Genomic DNA, 17,297 nt, shown 5'->3' with positions numbered 1-17,297 from the left:
CTACCTGTTGGAAAGACCATATGTAATGTAACAATTCTGCACATTTCAACAGTGCTGCCTTCTCCTCCAGAGTTCAGATTCACTGACCATGATAAGAATCTTAACAGATACTAAAGTACTCTCAGCTAGAACAGCCCAACAACTCGGGCACATTTTCAACGCTGCTAGTTTTATGCATACTTTTGCCTCACCTCCTTCAAACTATGTGCAGATAAAGAAGATACAGTACTTATAATTGAGAGATTATGTCAGTCAGCCAGGTTTAATCCATCACATCCGACTCAGGCTCATGCTTTATCTTTAGTTATATTAGTTGGAGTGGAAACCCCATGCACATACAACCATGTACATACTTATTAGCATATGTAATTATATAAAGAGCACAATAGAAAGTAGATGCAAAAAACACACACATAACTCCCTACAAAAGAAAAAAGAAATAACAAGAATAAAGAACATTAGATTATGATTGTAAACAGGCATTCTGATGAACTTCTAGCCAACAGAAGAAGAATATAGTCAGCAACTAATCACATTATGATTTAAGAGCAGTAACGTCATTTGCTACAAACTACCGACATGTTCCACTCTGAACCTCAAACCAAAAGATGGAAGTTACAGAAAAGGCTTTCACTTTCCCAACTTTTACCTATCGTCTTAGCCAAATGTAAGCAAATCCAGAGGAAGAGAAGCAGGATCAAGTTCCCAACAGTCTTTCGAAAGGTTTGGAGCCTCATTACCAGAGAGCTTCTTTGCAGGAATTTCATGTGAAATTAACCTCACATCATCTTTCTCTAAACATCGAATAGCATGTGCTCCAATCTCCCTTCTCTTAAATACCGTGTTGAACCCGTCAACCTTCTCAAGATATCCCATACTCAAACCGTGCATCTCACTGTAACTAGTCAGAAACACAACTATGTCATAGCATCGCTTCTCTTTAACCAACAGATTTCCTCCATCAGCGTCAAAAGCTGCTTCATTATAAAGTGCCCAAACTGATCCCTTCTTTGGATAAATCCTATAAATCTCTCTTGCAGCTCTGTCACAATCCGTGACATGAGAAAATATATGCACTGAATTAGTGGTGGTCTGCCTGGTAACTTTAAACCTTCCACAAGGCACAGGCAATCCCATTTTCTCCCAAGAAGCCAACCACTGATCCCCATTATTCTGAAGATCCAACCAACTAATTTTCACCTCAAAAGGACTGACAGAAACAACTTCATCAACCAAACCATAATTCCTCGGCATTCCATCATCATCATCATATATAGCCCACACCTGCCCTTTCTTAAAACTCCTCTTATCTTTCTTGAAATTATAAAACTGTGAATCCTCCACCTCCGTACTCTCTAAATCTTCACTCTTTGGCCCCTTGCTTTTCCTGCTCTTAGCACTTCCCAAATCCTTAGCCTTCTTCAAAACAGTCCGCCTCTCAACTTCTGAAGTCTTACCTTTCTTCAAAACAGCGCGTCTCTCAACTTCTGAATTCTTACCTTTCTTTGCATCCTTCTGCCTATCTTTCTCCTTCTCCTTCCTCATCAACTTCTTCTTCTGCTCCTGTGCCTTTTGCTTGATCTCCAACTGCAATTCCGCCAATGTCATCATTTCCTCATCTACTTTCGCCTTCTTTGTTTCACACCTCTCCATCACCTCTCCTACGCTACTCATTCTCTTCCTCAACCTCCTCCTCGACTCACCGTTACCATCACTCACTTCCTTCTCCACATTCTCACCATGAATTCCACTCGCTCTCGATCCTTCACCGCCCATTTTCCTCAGCCTCTCACTACTCCTAACCCCAGCAGCATTGTCCCCACCCCCAACCTCCACCGCCTCAAAGCTCTTCTTACAGCTAGGGCAAACCAAATTAAGCCCCAAATACCTCCTCTCAAACTGATGCAAAAGCCGGCACGTGGAGCAGGCCGTCCAAAACGTCTCCCCAAACCCTAAACCCCCACTCTCCCTCATCTTCCTATCCTGAATCTTAATCCTAAGCTTCATATCATACTCCTTCCTCCTAATCCTATCCGAAAGGAACCGAAAGGCCTCCCCTACAAGCTTGAAGGCCTCGTCGGAGCCCAAATGGGGGTTCTTATCAGGGTGGAGAAGAAAAGCGAGCTTCTTGTATCTGGTCTTAATGGTGTTGATGTGGGCAAAGGGCTCTACCTGGAGGATCTTGTACCAGTTGGGAGGATTTGGGGCGGCGTTCTTGTGGGCGGTGCGGAGGATCTCGAAGGCGGTGACCATGGAGGAGACGCCGTCCAGGTTCGGGCTCAGGCGACGCGCTCGCTTGGCGTATTTGAGGGCTGACTTGAAGTTGGACTCTTTGTATTTGGCTTCTGCCGCGCGTTTTAGCTGTAATGCTTCTTCCATTGAAGTTCCCTTCTTTCTTTCTTTCTTTCTTTCTGGGTCTCACTCACTCAGAGGGGTTTAAGGGTTTTTCAGAATTTCAGTGGCATTTGGATAGTAACTAAGCATTTGGAATCGTCTTCATAGGCTGGTCTGGCCATTTATATTTCCTTCTTCTTCTTCTTCTTCTTCTTTTTTTTTTTTTTTTTGGTCTCAACTGCTGTATGCTATATATTTCGTTATAAAGCTATTGTTCAAAAGCGATTTAAGTCGAACGAAGTGAGAGATCGTGAATTCAAACAAGTCGAAAGATTATTTTTCGTACATTTTCAGTGATTATGTGATGTAATAAAAATTTTTTTTTTTTTTTTTTGACATTCTTTATTTTTCGCAAAAAGAAAAAAGTGGAGGAAAAAAAGAGAAATTTTAAATACACACCCCTAATCACTTAATACACATCCCTATTATTTTATATTTCAAATTAGATTTTGTAGGTAGGTTGAATGACCAAAACAAACATCTATGCATTAGAAAGAAAGAAAAAAATAGTCATATTTTCCTTATATAGAATAATTTAGGTATAAATAGTTAGATAAACACAACAAATTTCTATACATGTCCTCCTAATTTAGTACAAGAATAAAGTTAGAAACTATCTGTTGACCTCTTCTTTTCAAAAAAAAAAAAAAAGTTAGAAACTATCTAATTTAATTTTTTCTTAAATAAATTATAATTAAATGAGGTTTTTTTTTTGAAAGGATGTAATTAAATGAGGTTAGAAGCCATAATATTTAGAATTGCAAAATCAATGGTATTAAATTTTTTTAAAACGGATCATTTTACTCCCATTTTTTAGTTAATTTCCTTTTCTTTCTTTTTTCTAAGAGATACGATTAATCCATTTATTTTCTAATATAAAACATCACGGGTGAAAAAACTTTGTAATTGTTAATTTGTTTGGCCCCTCTAATGACAACTTTGTAGTTCCACCATTGGAGAGAAACTAGTGATATAGTTTTGGTTAAATGTTCAACCCATAATTTTATACTTGATCAACATGGTGTTTGGTGGATGAGAACTCAAATAATATAAAACCTATTTATATGCATCTATATAAAGGGAACAATAATAAACCTTTATGGATTTCTGAATAAGTAACAGAAGTAATCAATATGGTCATTTAAAAACATCAATATAGATATTTCATGATTTTTGAGATTAAGGATATTTTAGGTACTTTGGGTTGTGTATTTAGTAGAATATTAGAATAAGAAATTAAATGGGTGGTGTATTAAGTATCGAGTGTGTATTAAGTAATTAGGAGTGTGTATTTAAAACTTCTCGGAAAAAAATGCATAAAAAACAAAATTGAAAAAAAAAAAAGGAACCAGTTCAGTTTTCAACTTTAAGGCGTCAGAAACCAAATCAAACTGAAATCGAATGGAAGTCTCTAAAACAACGTCGTTTTGCTGTATAAGTTGAAACCCTATTTTGCAACAATTTCAATTACTTGATGCCTCACTCAGTCACTCTGTCTCCATCACAACATCACTCCTCTCATCTTTCTTGATTTCTTTTCTAAGTCATCTCTTCGTTAGTGTTTGCCGATCAATCTCACAAGGTCACAAGATTAGTTGTCGTATATTTTCGGGATCATGTCATAAAATGAAATGAAAAACTTTCAATTTTTGACACTTTTTATTTTTTCAAGCCATTTAAGTGGTAGGTCTCTCGACACAAGTTAAGATAGAATAATACTGAAATTGTACCTTTTCGAGCAATCAGTAACTTCGATGCAAATCAGAGTATGCTATAGGGCACAGCATAAAGAGAGAGCTTTTCAACAATTCAACTTACAATTTGATAGCAATAATGCATTTCTTTGTACACAAGCCATTGGTATATTAACATTCTCTAAAGATTAAACTACTTTTATTTCTTTGATAGCAAACAATGACACTCTTCAAAATTCACCCAAAATAGGTGAAGTTCAAATAATACATGATTTTTCTAATGGTACATGATTTCTATCGACGTTGGCTTGTCAACAAGGAGCATGAGTTGAGGTTGCCTGAGAGAAGTTGTGGCGCGTACACGTAGAACTCCTACATCACATCTTATGACACGAATTTTAGGATGAGCGAGCGCGATCATGATTGAAAAAGTTGTATAGATAATCCACCTGTAATGCCTTCAACTACACTGTACAAGGCTCTTCCCCGACAGTCGGATAAGTTACAGACCAGAAGAGGAGAATAAGTCTAAACCAATACAAGATCCCCTTCTTCTTGTTGCTCTTCTTGTAGCTCAGGCAGCCGTCCTTCCTGATATGGCAGCGTAATACGCTTAATTTCTTCTGAATTAAGCGTCTCATACTCCAAAAGTGAATTTGCCAATGCATGTAACGCCTTCTCATGCTGAATAATATAAAAATGAGAGAAGTCAGTGAAATCTAGGTACCAGCATAAGTGCTGCCATCATCCTGTAGTATAATAAGTCACTGAATGCGCCAGAAAGTATGTTATAGACTAACCTTCTTTAGGAGGACCTTTACACGATCATATGCTTCCCTTAACATTTTCACAACCTGAAGAACCATTCCAAAAAAGCTAAGATTCCAAACAAACAAGTATCATAACTAACTTATGAATAACAACCCAAGATAACAAGAACATACTTCTGCATCAATACGAGATTGCATTTCAGAACTTGGTCGCTCTTTGACATGAACTGGCCCAATTGTGTCACTCATACCACAGCTTGATACCTTAATCATAGAGATGATATTAGCTAATATAAGAGATATGACTAAAAGGACATCAAGCACAAAATTGTTCTTCGGGCACCACAAGATGGAAATCGTGAAGACTGGAATTACAAAAGTAGAGGACATATAATAAATAAAACAAATTCTGAAGGTCAAGACATAAGGATAAACTATATCAATTGCACGAAAGAAAAAATGATTTTTTTTTTTTTTTGTTTAAGGATGAGCATTAACATACATAATTGCCATTAAAATACTGGAAATAACAATGGATTCCTTGAGAATATAGATTTCACATCAAAGGAAAAAGAAATACCATATAGTGGGCCAGCTCTGTAGCTGTGTTTAGATCACTACTTGCTCCGGTTGTGACAAAATCCTGACCAAAGATGATCTCTTCTGCTACTCTTCCTCCCATGCAGACATCAAGACGAGCTAATAGCTGCTTCTTGCTAATTGATGTCTCGTCATTTGAAGGGAGCTGGGTGACCATTCCCAAAGCAGATCCACGAGGTAGGATTGTAGCCTTGTGAATTGGATGTGCCCCCTCAGTATTCAGAGCAACAATTGCATGACCACTTTCATGGTATGCGGTGAGCTGAATGGTGTGTAATTATATTAGCAAATAATAATCATGGGTCAAAACGTCAACAATCAAGCTGATCCTAGCCTTCTACATCATATATAACCAGACAAGTTTGGCATATTATATAACCACACTATCATTGAAGATCAATGATCAGATGAAATCATGTATATACAAATGCAGTGGAGTGTAGTGTGCCCATCAATAACCACGATAGGGAAACAGATTGTTCAGATTCTCTGAGAAGAGAGCATTTTCTTTATATACAGGGAAAATGTTGATATGCTAACATCATATTTGGACTACATCCAAAAATATCCTATGGTTTAAACTAAGAGGAAAAAGCCCTTCAAAAGAAAATAAGAAGAAAAGGATAAATAAAAAAACTACAAATAAAATGAAATTTAAACAGAAGGACCTAGAGAATGGTCCAGAATATCCATAATAAAGGAGCAAACTTCATTATACTTCTGGTAGTAAGCAGATAGGGAAAGAATAGAGAATAATGAGAGAAGCCATCTTTTTTTTTTTTTTTTCCTTTCCCAAAACTTAAACTCTCACATGAGATGTAAAGAAGGAGAGAAAGCATGAGTTCAAGGGTTGAAAGTGTTCTTGACAATCACAACTATAAAATAAGGGCACAAATGAACTGCTAGTAAGGTGAATGATATACATACCTTTTTTGACTCTTCAGATATGAACATTGTTTTCCGTTCTGTTCCCATTACTATCCGATCCTTGGCAAATTCTAATTGTGAACCAGTCAACTTGTCAGCCCCGTCAACAGCTGCTTTTATAGCAGCAATATTAACCAAGTTCGCAAGATCTGATTAAACAGAAAAACAAAAAAGAAGTGTGGGTTCATGGCAGCAAGATAAAATTTACATTTTCAATAGAAGATATGTCAACTTCAGTAGAATTAAAGAAGCTGACCTGCCCCATTAAATCCTGGTGTGCCACGGGCTATTGCTTTAGCATCCACATCATCAGCTAATGGCTTATCTTGAAGATAAAGTTCCAATATCTCTTGACGACCTCGAACGTCTGGATTTGGAACAACAATCTACATAATAGGATTTGTTAGTTTACTGTCTTTGAAGGTCATTATGAAAATTCACCATTAAATCAATAATACAACCCTGACCCTCATAAAATAAAAGAGATGCTCGTGAATTGATTTCTTACTCTTAGACCAGTATTTATAACTTTTCAGTTAACCAAGTAACCAACCTATAAACTAAAGTTAGTCCGGAATACAAACTACTGAACAGGCCAAAAGTAGATGATAATTTGCACGCCAAGTTCTTTTAACCAGACCGACCTATAAACTAAAGTTAGCCCAGAGTACAAAGAACTGCTGAAAAGGCCAAAAGTAAGATGATAATTTGTACCCCAAGAAGGCCCAACTTTTCTTTCAACCAGACTGACCTATAAACTAAAGTTAGTCCCAGTGCAAAGCACTGCTGAAAAAACCAAAAGTAAGATCATAACCTGCACCCTGAGAAGCCCATTCAGGAAAAATATAAGCATTTGATCCAAACTTAAAAGGCAAGGACCATCATTATCTCAGAATTTAAATAAACTAGCCTAATGAAATTAAGTTAATTCCCATCATAGACATTTCTCCCAAAATGCTACAAGACACACCTACTAATTTTCCAATCCTTGGAAAACTGGTAAAAATCCAGGACTGGAACTCCATCAGCTGATGTCACCGTAATTTTCCAAAAAACAAAATAAATATTAATAGTAAATCCAATAAGCACTAGTTCTTTTCTTTTCAAGTGTAAAACTGAACAGTTACTCCAATGAGTCAGCTCCACGACCAAATATTATTTACAAACATCAAATCTCCAAAAAATGAAAAAAAAACACACATTGTGATTCGATCCACATAGGATATATACAACTTACATGCCTGTCGAATCGACCGGGCCTGGTCAATGCTGGATCAAGAATATCAGGCAAGTTGGTTGCAGCCATCAGAATTATTCCCTACAGAACATGTTGTACTAATTTACAATGAGCAGACAGGAAACCAGGAATACACCAAGATGTTTTAACATACCTCATTCTGCTCGAAACCATCCATTTCAACCAGTAATTGATGCAGCGTCTTCTTTGTGTGCCCTTCCCATTGTTTCCGAGTGGATCCAACAGCATCTATTTCATCAATGAAAATGATGCAAGGAGCCTGTGAAAATGCAGGGAAAAGAAATTATCAACCACAATCAGACCAAAGCACAAGCATAAGACACTCACTTGGATGGCATCAACAGAGCGCATAATTTGAAAAACTGAACGTCTGACCATTATCTTCAGAGAAGTAGAAAGAAAAATGCATATAATCGACTTCAAGAAATATATAACTTAATACAGTATCACCCACGGCTGTCCATTTTCTGTATGTTTTCTCATATTTCAATTCCAAAATTTTAAATGCATGCCAAACAGTGCGCGGTCAATGACAAACCTTTTTCTTAGCTGCTTGAAATAACGATCTTACACGCCGAGCACCAACTCCAACAAACCTGCACACAAAATAAGTAACTTGGGCTCCTTAAAGACTAATATGCAAGTAAATCAGAGCAATATCAGTTCACTTTCTCCATATCTCAAACAGAAACAACAAAAATCAGATCTCAGTTGATCTCTTTTGGCTACAAAGAAAAAGAAAACTACACACGCGGACAAAAGAACCAAACAAAAAAATGCTTAATCATTGGAGAATGTCAACAAACATACACGAGTACCATTGATAAGCAAGCTGTCAAGTAACAGTCATAGACTGATCTATTTGTTTTTTCATAATATGAACAGTAATAGCTAGGAATCTGTTGCATACACTAAATGCTATCAAAGCCATATAACAGCCAAGTAGCTTAAGTAGCAGAAGAAACTTAACAAGGAAATTCTGGTGTAAGAAAATGCAAGTGGCCTCAAGAATGCTTTAAAGCTCATCCAAGGTAGCAACCACATTCTTGAAATCAACAAGTTAACTCCCTAACATCCCAAAACCATTGACTACCCAAGCTTTACAAACCAAATGGTAAAACAAGTCAACTACTTAATGTAAACCAGAGCAGAAGCTATATTTCATTGCTCAGATATCTGATAACAAGTTAAAGAAGATTAAATATGTTTAAAACAAGTGCAGTGATCCTACAGTGACATCACTGACATTTAAGGAAAACTTTACAGAAATGGAAGAGAAAGAAAGCATCACAAGGTGAATAATAATATTTCTTAAATGAGATATTCCTGATGTCGGAAACCATCATTTTTAAGCCACCATGACAAGTACGATCATGTCAATGATTCAAAACAGCTAAATTATAAGGTGCACGAGACGATGGATCACATGAAAGAACTTCAGATAACATATCAAATGTACCACTGGACTGCTACAATTGATTTAAAATTATTCTTAACAGACAACACTACGTATTTACAAAAGAAGAGGATGAGTTATTTTTTTTCCTGAAACTATTTAATATTTATTGCTTTAGTCCACAAATGAAAAATCATCACAATGAAGAAAAAAGAAAAAGAAAAATAGGAAATTGTTCAGTTTCCAATAATTTTACAAGATAGGCAGATATTTAAAAGCATAAAGAATGACTTACATTTCTTCAAACTCAGATCCTGCTCTATAGAAAAATGGCACCCCAGCTTCTCCAGCAATAGCCTGCATGGTCCAACATAAACATGACATAATCAATATTGGGTATTGCCTCCAGCAATAGTCTTCAGGATCTAACATAAACCACCTTACCTTAGCAAGTAATGTCTTTCCTGTTCCTGGTGCTCCTGTCAAAAGAATTCCCTGCAATAGAAGTATGTTTTAGACTCATGTTAAATATAAAAGGCAAACATTTGAAGGAAAAGCAAATACAAATGGTCAAAGTGCATGTTTAGGAAACTATGAGGCAAATACAAGTTTATGTTTTAAGAGTAAATTTATGGAAGTTAAATTCTCCGCCATGGCTTCTTATGTAGCAAGCCATAGAAGGTCAAAATGTTAAGCAGAATAAAAGTACATAAGACTATATAGCTGAAAGTAACATTTACTCAAAAAACTATCACAAACCTTTGGCAGCTTGCCCCCAAGGCGGGTAAACTTTGTTGGGTTTTTGAGGTACTCCACTACCTCCTCAAGCTCTTGCTTTGCATCATCACAGCCTTTGACATCTTTAAAGGTTTTAACATTCTGCAACAAAACAAGAAAAAATGCCAGAGATACTGATCAGCTGGGATATGTCAAATGCATGATTGATAATATAATACCCCCACCACACCAAAAAAAGGGGTAAGTGCTGCATATATTACCCATTAGAAAACCAAAGACAACCTTTTCTAAGTTATCAGACAATTCTTGGATAGTTCAAAACTATGGCATCCTACACAACTTTCAGTGGAACACGAGATGAATTACAAGAATTAGAATGTTTCTTCTGTTAATTAACTTCGTCTACATCCAATTTTCATGAGAAAACACATTCAATTCCTATGTTATGGAATCTAAATACTTGATTCTTCTTCTGTCAATAAAGAAATGATTATGAGAGAGAGAGAGAGAGAGAGAGAGACTCATTCAACAAGCTAATTGTAAAAAAGTCTCAACTATCACTAACACTCTGAGTACTGAATATTAATCATCTACCTTTTCTGGAATCACTTCTTTATTCAACTCCTTTGGGGTATAGGAAGAACTTGAGCCAACACCTGAAGCACCTATTCCACCCAAGCTCCCTATGTACTTTTGAAGAGCAGCTGCACCCATAAACCTGAAACAAGTTCCATACTTTACTAAAAGAAACAGTTCAAGATTAAAGGTAAACAGCAAGTAACTGCAAAAGAGAGAAACCGATACTAGAGTGAGTAATTACCACACTAATCCAACCGCAACTGTGAACAAGATGGTTGAGACAAGCTCTTGAGTAAAACGAGATTTGTTTGATACTTTCGGTTCAACCTAATAAATGAGATATGTATTGGTTTAGGGATAAAAAAATAGCAGAGAAAGAGTAAAGGCATATAGAATAAACATAACCCATGTATACAGAAAACAAATATGACAACATTCTTCTCTTTATAAGGCACCAAGAATAAACTTTGAGTTAAGACTTACCATCAGCACGTGCAATGGTTGCTTCTCATTTATGCCAGGTTTGACAAAGGGTTCATCCAAGTTGCCTGATGCACGCTGTTTCAATTCTTGCAACTGCATAAATATTCACAGGTGAGTTAGATAAAAATACCCACCATAAAGAACACAGCACCAGGATAAGAGGAATGCAAAAGCATGTGCTTTGATCTATGTTTACTCCACAGGACATTTACTTTTGGGTTTAAGGATTGAATAAAAATATTTTTTTTTTAGTAGAAAAACATGAGTAGAAAAACTATGTTCTGTTTTTATATCTATCACAGATGGTACTATTATACAAGATTCATCATAACAGCTAAAGTCCAAGGTTTTAGAACAATCTTCAAATCAAAAATGTAACACAAAATATGTCAACCTGACATTTGAGGAGTAAGATATCAACCAATTTCCCAACCTTCAAAAGAAAAAGAAAAAAGGACAGATTCATTCAATCAAATGTTGGCAACCTCAGATAGTTTTTCCTGACATAACAATTTCTAGTAGTTTTCTGAAATATCATTGAATAATTTTTTCAGCTTATGGGGTTTGCAGCTCAACAAATCTTGTTCACTTTTGAAAGTTTGAGGACATGCAACTGTAGAAGTGCTGAGGCAAGATGATGAAGATGTGATTGATCTTATGGTGATATACTACATATGAAATAGCTCACAGGGAAACTACAAAAATAAAATGCAAGGCTACTTGATTACCAGTGAAGGAAGAGTAGAAGGCTTTCCAGATTCATCGTTTGGAAGATATTCAGCTATAGCATCAGTGACCACAAGAGCTCGAAGATACTCTGCAACTCCTCTACTGTCTACAGCATGATCCCTTTGTTCAAAGCGCTTGATGACAGACTCAGGACTGAAAGAGAATACTATTGCTCAGTTAAACACTTACCGCCGGGAGGATTATTAAATCACTTCAAGATATAATATATGTTTGCATTACTAAAATCACACCTTATTCTATTACCTCCATAAAAATTGTAAGTAAAACTCATAAAGCAGGAGACTTTTAAATATTGGTTAAGAACTTAATTCTCTTCTCATTTCTACCATTTGTAATCAACCAAGTAGAACAAAATGCCAAAACTAGAACCTGGGGCTACTAAAGTTTTCCACCTTTATAATACACTAAATATACGAAGAAACGCCTAGAGGCTGGCATGTATACAAGAAGTATGCGAAAATTCCATGCAGAAAGAAATAATATATCCAAAAGATGATTCACACAACCTTAAAATATAACCCCTTAGCTCCCAGTCAGAAATTTCCACTCCAAGAAATCATGAAGGAGATAAATCGGTCAAGTCCAAACAGCTCTCTAATTCCTCTTCACAAATTACACTCATTGGACTATGACATCAATCATGGAAGATGACATCACCTTAGCTCCTATGCACCCTTGCACAAGCAACACCACTAAACAGACTACCTGCCCTCATGTAATCAGACTACTCTTTCCTAAGGGTACTTTTTTATAATCAATTAATTACCTAGAGGTTATTGGATCACTTGAACTAAGTTATTACACCACAAAAGCAAAGCAAGCATAACACTATATCCTTCAAAACACATAAGAATTCATATTCAATGTCTGTAGCTTTAACCTGTGCTTATTGAGCTCAGCAAACAGAGCACTCTGCTTCACCGGGTCCTTGGGATCCGCATCCGCCTCCGCAATCAGCCTCTCCAACCGCTTCTCCTGCCGCCAAAAGGGCCACCAACTGAACCATTCCGACGCCAATGCCTTCTCAAACCCTCTCCTTGCAGTTGCCCACAACCCCATGAAGAACACCACCAATGGCAACCCATTCCCACTCTTCTTCTCAACCAAACCCCCACTCTTTCCCTCACTCTCCACCACCACTCCCTCACTCTTCTCACCCCCATTCTCCAAACCCACCTCCCCAGACTGCTCCTTCGCCTCAAGTTTCTCACTTTCGGGCCTTTCGGCTCCGGCAACCGAGCTATTACTCAAATCCCCGCCGTTAATTTCACCCAAGCTCGATTCTTTCCCCTTGGAATCCAAACGGGTGTCGACAAAGTTCGATTCTTGATCCAAATTCGCGCTCTCCGGGTGCAATGTGCAGGGAATCGACGTGTTTCGACCGCTGAATCTGAAATTTCTTGAGCTCGGCGATGAAGAGACATTGATATTGGGAAGAAAAACAGGGCTGCAACTATAACAACCCGAGCGAGAGCAGTGAAAGCGTTTGAGTGAAGAAGAAGAAGAAGAAGAAAGAGTTGGAGTGAGCGGGAGGTTAAGGAGAAGCGAAGCTTGCAGAGTAGTCATTACTGTTTTAGGGTTTTATGAGAATGGGCTCCCTGAGAGTTGTGAGAGTTTGAGAGCCACAGGAGAGGAAGAAGGGGATTAGAGGGAAGAGAGGAAAGAATCTTATCTTGGATTGAAATTGGCGCCGGCTCCTTTAGTTTGTGGCTCTTCTCATTGGGTGTGAGAGGGTGTGAGTGACGAGTCTTCTCTCTTTTGTTTTCTTCTTGTTTTGCTAAAAATTTGATTGGGATTTTTGTTTTTGACGTCCTATTTTATTTAGGAGTCTGATTGCCCATCTCCAAGTTCGTCAAAATTGAAAAGTTGATCGAAAATGTTTACAGCAAGTAATACTGTAATAGTGTCCAAGATTCCGTAAGCCATCTGTTCATTTTTGATATCATGTGTGTAAAATAAGATGTACACAAATAATTGGATACGTGCGCTAACCTCTTCTCCCGTCTTACATCAAAACACAAGCTATTACCGGCTTCTATTTCAATTCGTGTGGGAAGACCCCCGTCGTGCTTCTAGTTTTCATTCTCATCATCATAGAGCTCTCTGTTTTATGGCAGAGATCTCCAACATTGGGATAAAAGGGAGAAGATCTCCAACACTATGAGTTTACTGCATTTTTCATTTTTAAGAATGATTTCCCTCTTGAGTAATTGGAACGGGGCTAGTCCCCGATCAAATAACATGCAGTTAAGACTTAAGACAGCTTCTTACCAGTATTAGGTATCTTGGTCCGGAAAGCTCCGACTTCCATTTTCAAAACCCCCCAACCGACTGAAATACAACAGTCGCGACCTACTTTAATTCAAAACTAAGGGCGAAAAACTTGAGGTAACTTTCGATAATGATGACATTGTTTATTATTTAAATGATTCATTTGAATGGCTAGACTATCACATCTTCCATTATGAACAGAAGAACTCTCAACAAAGATAAGCGCGATAAATCAACGATTCGAAGTACCTCTCTTACGTATTCTTGATATGGGAAGCAGGCTAGCCCTTGAAAATGTTCAAGGGAGGGGTTACGTCCAGTATGTCCTCCCTTATTCCCGATCATGGGATCAAAGTGGACATTCCTGATTTCCATGCTCAAAAAGCTACTTTCGTTAATCAGCTTCTGACTCACTAGCGAGCTGCGTCTGCCACCACAGCTTCATGAGGTTAAAAGCGGTAGATAGCCTGATGTTCTTCACATTAAGGTCAAATTTTTGTTTTTTTGAAGCGCCCGAGGGCGAAAAAATATATTCATAAGCCAGAATAGGTCATTACATACCCGTCCGCTATCATCTAGACAAACAAGGAGATAGTGGTAGTACCCATAGTGGTACATAGAAAACAGACCTACACATTGTACAATCAAATACGTAGACATAGCGGGATCCCCCTTTGGTACTACACCGGAGGTGCTAGAAGGATCCTATCCTCCCCCTTTGGAATTTTCTACCAAAGCCTTTCTATTTAACTTTGATGAACGTTTGATTAAGAGTAAGGCTTTTAATTAGAAGCACAAAAGTTGCACCAACGTTCCTTACCTTATCCCGTAGCAAGGGGGACACGTAAACCACTAGCTTAGCTAAGCAACCAAAGCAGATTTTAACATGAGGGTTGTCTAAGGAAATTGAGAAAATGTTGTACTTGTTCTTTTAAGGCAAATTGTTGGAGCAAATACGCAACATAACAACTTGTAGCTTTGGCAACGTTGGATCTTGATTGTCTAAAGTGCTGTGATTTTAAATGGTTCTTTTATTATGACAAAGAAATGGTGAGACAAGAAAATTGTAGCTTTGGAAAGCGCCTCATCCAAAGTTTTGTTTCTTCATTTCTTAGAGCAAGTTCACCGGTGCTCTCTTGACCGGCCTCCACCTAGGCAAGCTGAGGTGGTGACCCACAATGGAAGAAAAAGTTGCTTCTACTGGTGGGGAATTGACCAGCTTCAATCTAAACTTTGGTGACCTAGGCCAAGAAAAAGACGAAGCCCCTGACCAATTTCTTGACCCAAACTTGTCGATTGCCAGCTCGGCCCCAGCTCTAGATCATGGCTGACGTCAGCAAGTCTACAGAGAGATCTCTGCGCGTGGATGCCATTCTTTTGTTGCATAGCGGAGAAGACGCCGGAAACATAATCTCCAACAAGCCGATACCACCCAAAACATCAATTCCATCAAAACTAGACTATAATCGAAACCAAGTATATAAATGTGTGGAGCGTGAAGAGAAGATCAATTTCTATACCTCATGCATCGACAAAGGTGAAGCATAAACATCGTTGGAAGTATCGTGACTTTCAATGCTCGATTCTTCCTCCTTGATCCATGTATGGCTGAGCCATGACCTGGAAGAAGTTAGTGATGACAAGACGAACCCAACACCAGTGGTCAGCCATCATTTAGTAGCCGGAAAAGAAATTTTCGGTCGGGTCTTCTTTCAGGTCTCCGGGTCTTTGCTTGGGTCGCCGAGTCAAGAAACTTCTAGCGAGTTTGACTCGATCTGACCTTATTTATAGCCTTTCCTCAATTAATTTTGGGCGGCTCAGATGAATCAGTAGAAAATTTACTGCCCTAATCACACCTCACATATTTTCTTTTTCATTTAAATGTTTTCCAAAATTTCAAAACTTCCGAACTGTGTAGAAATTAGTTCAGGTATTCGTAAACGAACATTGTGAGATTACTCACCTCGAACTCTCGCTACATCTTCACACAACTAGATAACTTACGAAACACCCTTGTCAAGTACCTAAGGAAAATACAGTCTCAACTCAGTATACGAAACACAAAACAATTAAAATTCAAAGCCCCTTTTGAACTAAAACCTGAAAGTAGCGCCAATTGAGATGAAACTTTGTCCGAGACCACTCAAAGTCTCCGGAACACTTTTGGTATCAATATGTCAAAACGACAAGTTGATTCAACGGTCGGATCCTCACGGATCAAAAACCAAACCATTCGAAACTACGAAAAACCCTAATATGTTCAAACGATCTCCAAATGTTACAAACCATATATCAAAATGCTCGTATTGACGAGTAGATGAAATGAAGTAAGAAACTGCCCTAACCCTAGCCAGACGGGCCATCACACTAGTGAGTCGCCGTGCTAAACTCAACAACAGCTTAATCCAACCGTCCAAAATATGGAGAACATCACAAGGACCAACTATAATACTTGAGACTTGGACCAATTCAGCCTCGATCACCATCGATCACCACTGAAAGCCGGAATACACTGTACACGGAGAATCGAAGCTCCTCCGGTACAAGTTGATCAACTAAACCTCCAAGGATCGAACAAGGATGCTACCAGCAACAAAACGCGACCTGTTTCAAGTCAAACCATCGCCGGAAATCGGAGAACTGATCGGGTCCGCTACCACCTAACTCTGAGGCTTTACTCCGCTGTGCTCGATATAAATTGGTGTTAGAGACCACCATAGGGAGGATTGGAATGAGAAGGAGAGTTTATCTAGGCTGGTGCCGCAACTTGTTGTCGTCGAAGGAGCGAATTTCAGCCGGGTTCAATAACCGGATAAGGGTTGGGTTAGGGTTTGTGTGGAGAGAGTTTCTGGTTTCCTATTTTGGAAAGTTTCCAAACATATCAATTTTTGATTTTTCCAAAACCGAAACTCCTATTTATAGTAATTTCTAAAAATAATAGAAACTTATGCTGACCACAACGTTCTCATACAAATTCCGATTTATGCGTGACATATGTCCACAAACTCGTATCGATGCACTCTACGACTTTTGTGGAGGAAGTTTTTTGAGAATCTCAACGTATAAAAAGTCAACCTTCGTGCTCCCTAAAACGATGTGTTCCAAATAATTATTCGTCTGAAAATAATTTTAAATCAAGAATAAATACGAACAAAGCGTAACAACAATAATTCGTACAACTGGTTCATTATTAATTGCAAGAATTAAATAACAAAAATCCAGGTCATCACAGTTATATCATTATTTTCGGGGACAAGCGATCCCTAGATGTGGTGCGGTACGAGTGACACATGTTGCGAAAGATAGTGTCGTCTTTATTGCTTATATTTGTCAAGTGTTATTAGGGTTGGGCTTTTGGACTTGAAAAACTGAGGAACAGACCAAGACTAACTCTTCAATCAGTTCAATTTTGCCTCTAAATTTTACGAATTGCTTTG

At 38.0% G+C, this 17,297-nt stretch overlaps 2 protein-coding genes across 3 annotated transcripts; both read right to left on the bottom strand.

Annotated features, from left to right (window-relative positions):
• Positions 1 to 463: 463 nt before the first annotated feature.
• Positions 464 to 2,646, bottom strand: LOC112175553. The gene has a single exon (XM_024313240.2). The coding sequence runs from the start codon at positions 2,377 to 2,379 to the stop codon at positions 658 to 660; it is 1,722 nt and encodes a 573-aa protein (XP_024169008.1). The 5' UTR covers positions 2,380 to 2,646; the 3' UTR covers positions 464 to 657.
• A 1,534-nt stretch (positions 2,647 to 4,180) lies between these two features.
• Positions 4,181 to 13,365, bottom strand: LOC112178595 (ATP-dependent zinc metalloprotease FTSH 11, chloroplastic/mitochondrial). Of its 2 annotated transcripts, XM_024316752.2 has the most exons (17): positions 12,470 to 13,364; positions 11,568 to 11,721; positions 10,840 to 10,932; positions 10,598 to 10,683; positions 10,372 to 10,495; positions 9,799 to 9,918; positions 9,484 to 9,534; positions 9,335 to 9,396; positions 8,182 to 8,239; positions 7,777 to 7,902; positions 7,623 to 7,703; positions 6,642 to 6,771; positions 6,386 to 6,534; positions 5,439 to 5,720; positions 5,033 to 5,122; positions 4,889 to 4,942; positions 4,181 to 4,772 (listed from the first exon to the last, which is right to left on the bottom strand). In XM_024316752.2, exons 1-17 carry the CDS (start codon positions 13,153 to 13,155, stop codon positions 4,617 to 4,619), a joined length of 2,502 nt encoding a protein of 833 aa, XP_024172520.1. In that variant the 5' UTR covers positions 13,156 to 13,364; the 3' UTR covers positions 4,181 to 4,616. The 2 variants fall into 2 exon arrangements, with proteins under 2 accessions (XP_024172520.1, XP_040366857.1); XM_040510923.1 differs by lacking the exon at positions 7,623 to 7,703 and having other exon boundaries at positions 12,470 to 13,365.
• Between the last annotated feature and the right edge of the window lie 3,932 nt (positions 13,366 to 17,297).

This window comes from Rosa chinensis, chromosome 7 (assembly GCF_002994745.2).
Source record: "Rosa chinensis cultivar Old Blush chromosome 7, RchiOBHm-V2, whole genome shotgun sequence".
NCBI lineage: Eukaryota > Viridiplantae > Streptophyta > Magnoliopsida > Rosales > Rosaceae > Rosa > Rosa chinensis.
The sequence above is the reverse complement of the archived record's forward strand: the minus strand, read 5'-3'. Positions and strand labels throughout refer to the sequence as shown.

Coding starts and splice junctions, on each gene's coding strand:
- LOC112175553 (XM_024313240.2), bottom strand. CDS start 2,379: ATGGAAGAAGCATTACAGCTAAAACGCGCGGCAGAAGCCAAATACAAA.
- LOC112178595 (XM_024316752.2), bottom strand. CDS start 13,155: ATGACTACTCTGCAAGCTTCGCTTCTCCTTAACCTCCCGCTCACTCCA. Junction 10,684..10,839: donor AACCATTGCACGTGCTGATG/GTAAGTCTTAAC, acceptor CTCATTTATTAG/GTTGAACCGAAAGTATCAAA. Junction 4,773..4,888: donor TAAAGGTCCTCCTAAAGAAG/GTTAGTCTATAA, acceptor TATATTATTCAG/CATGAGAAGGCGTTACATGC.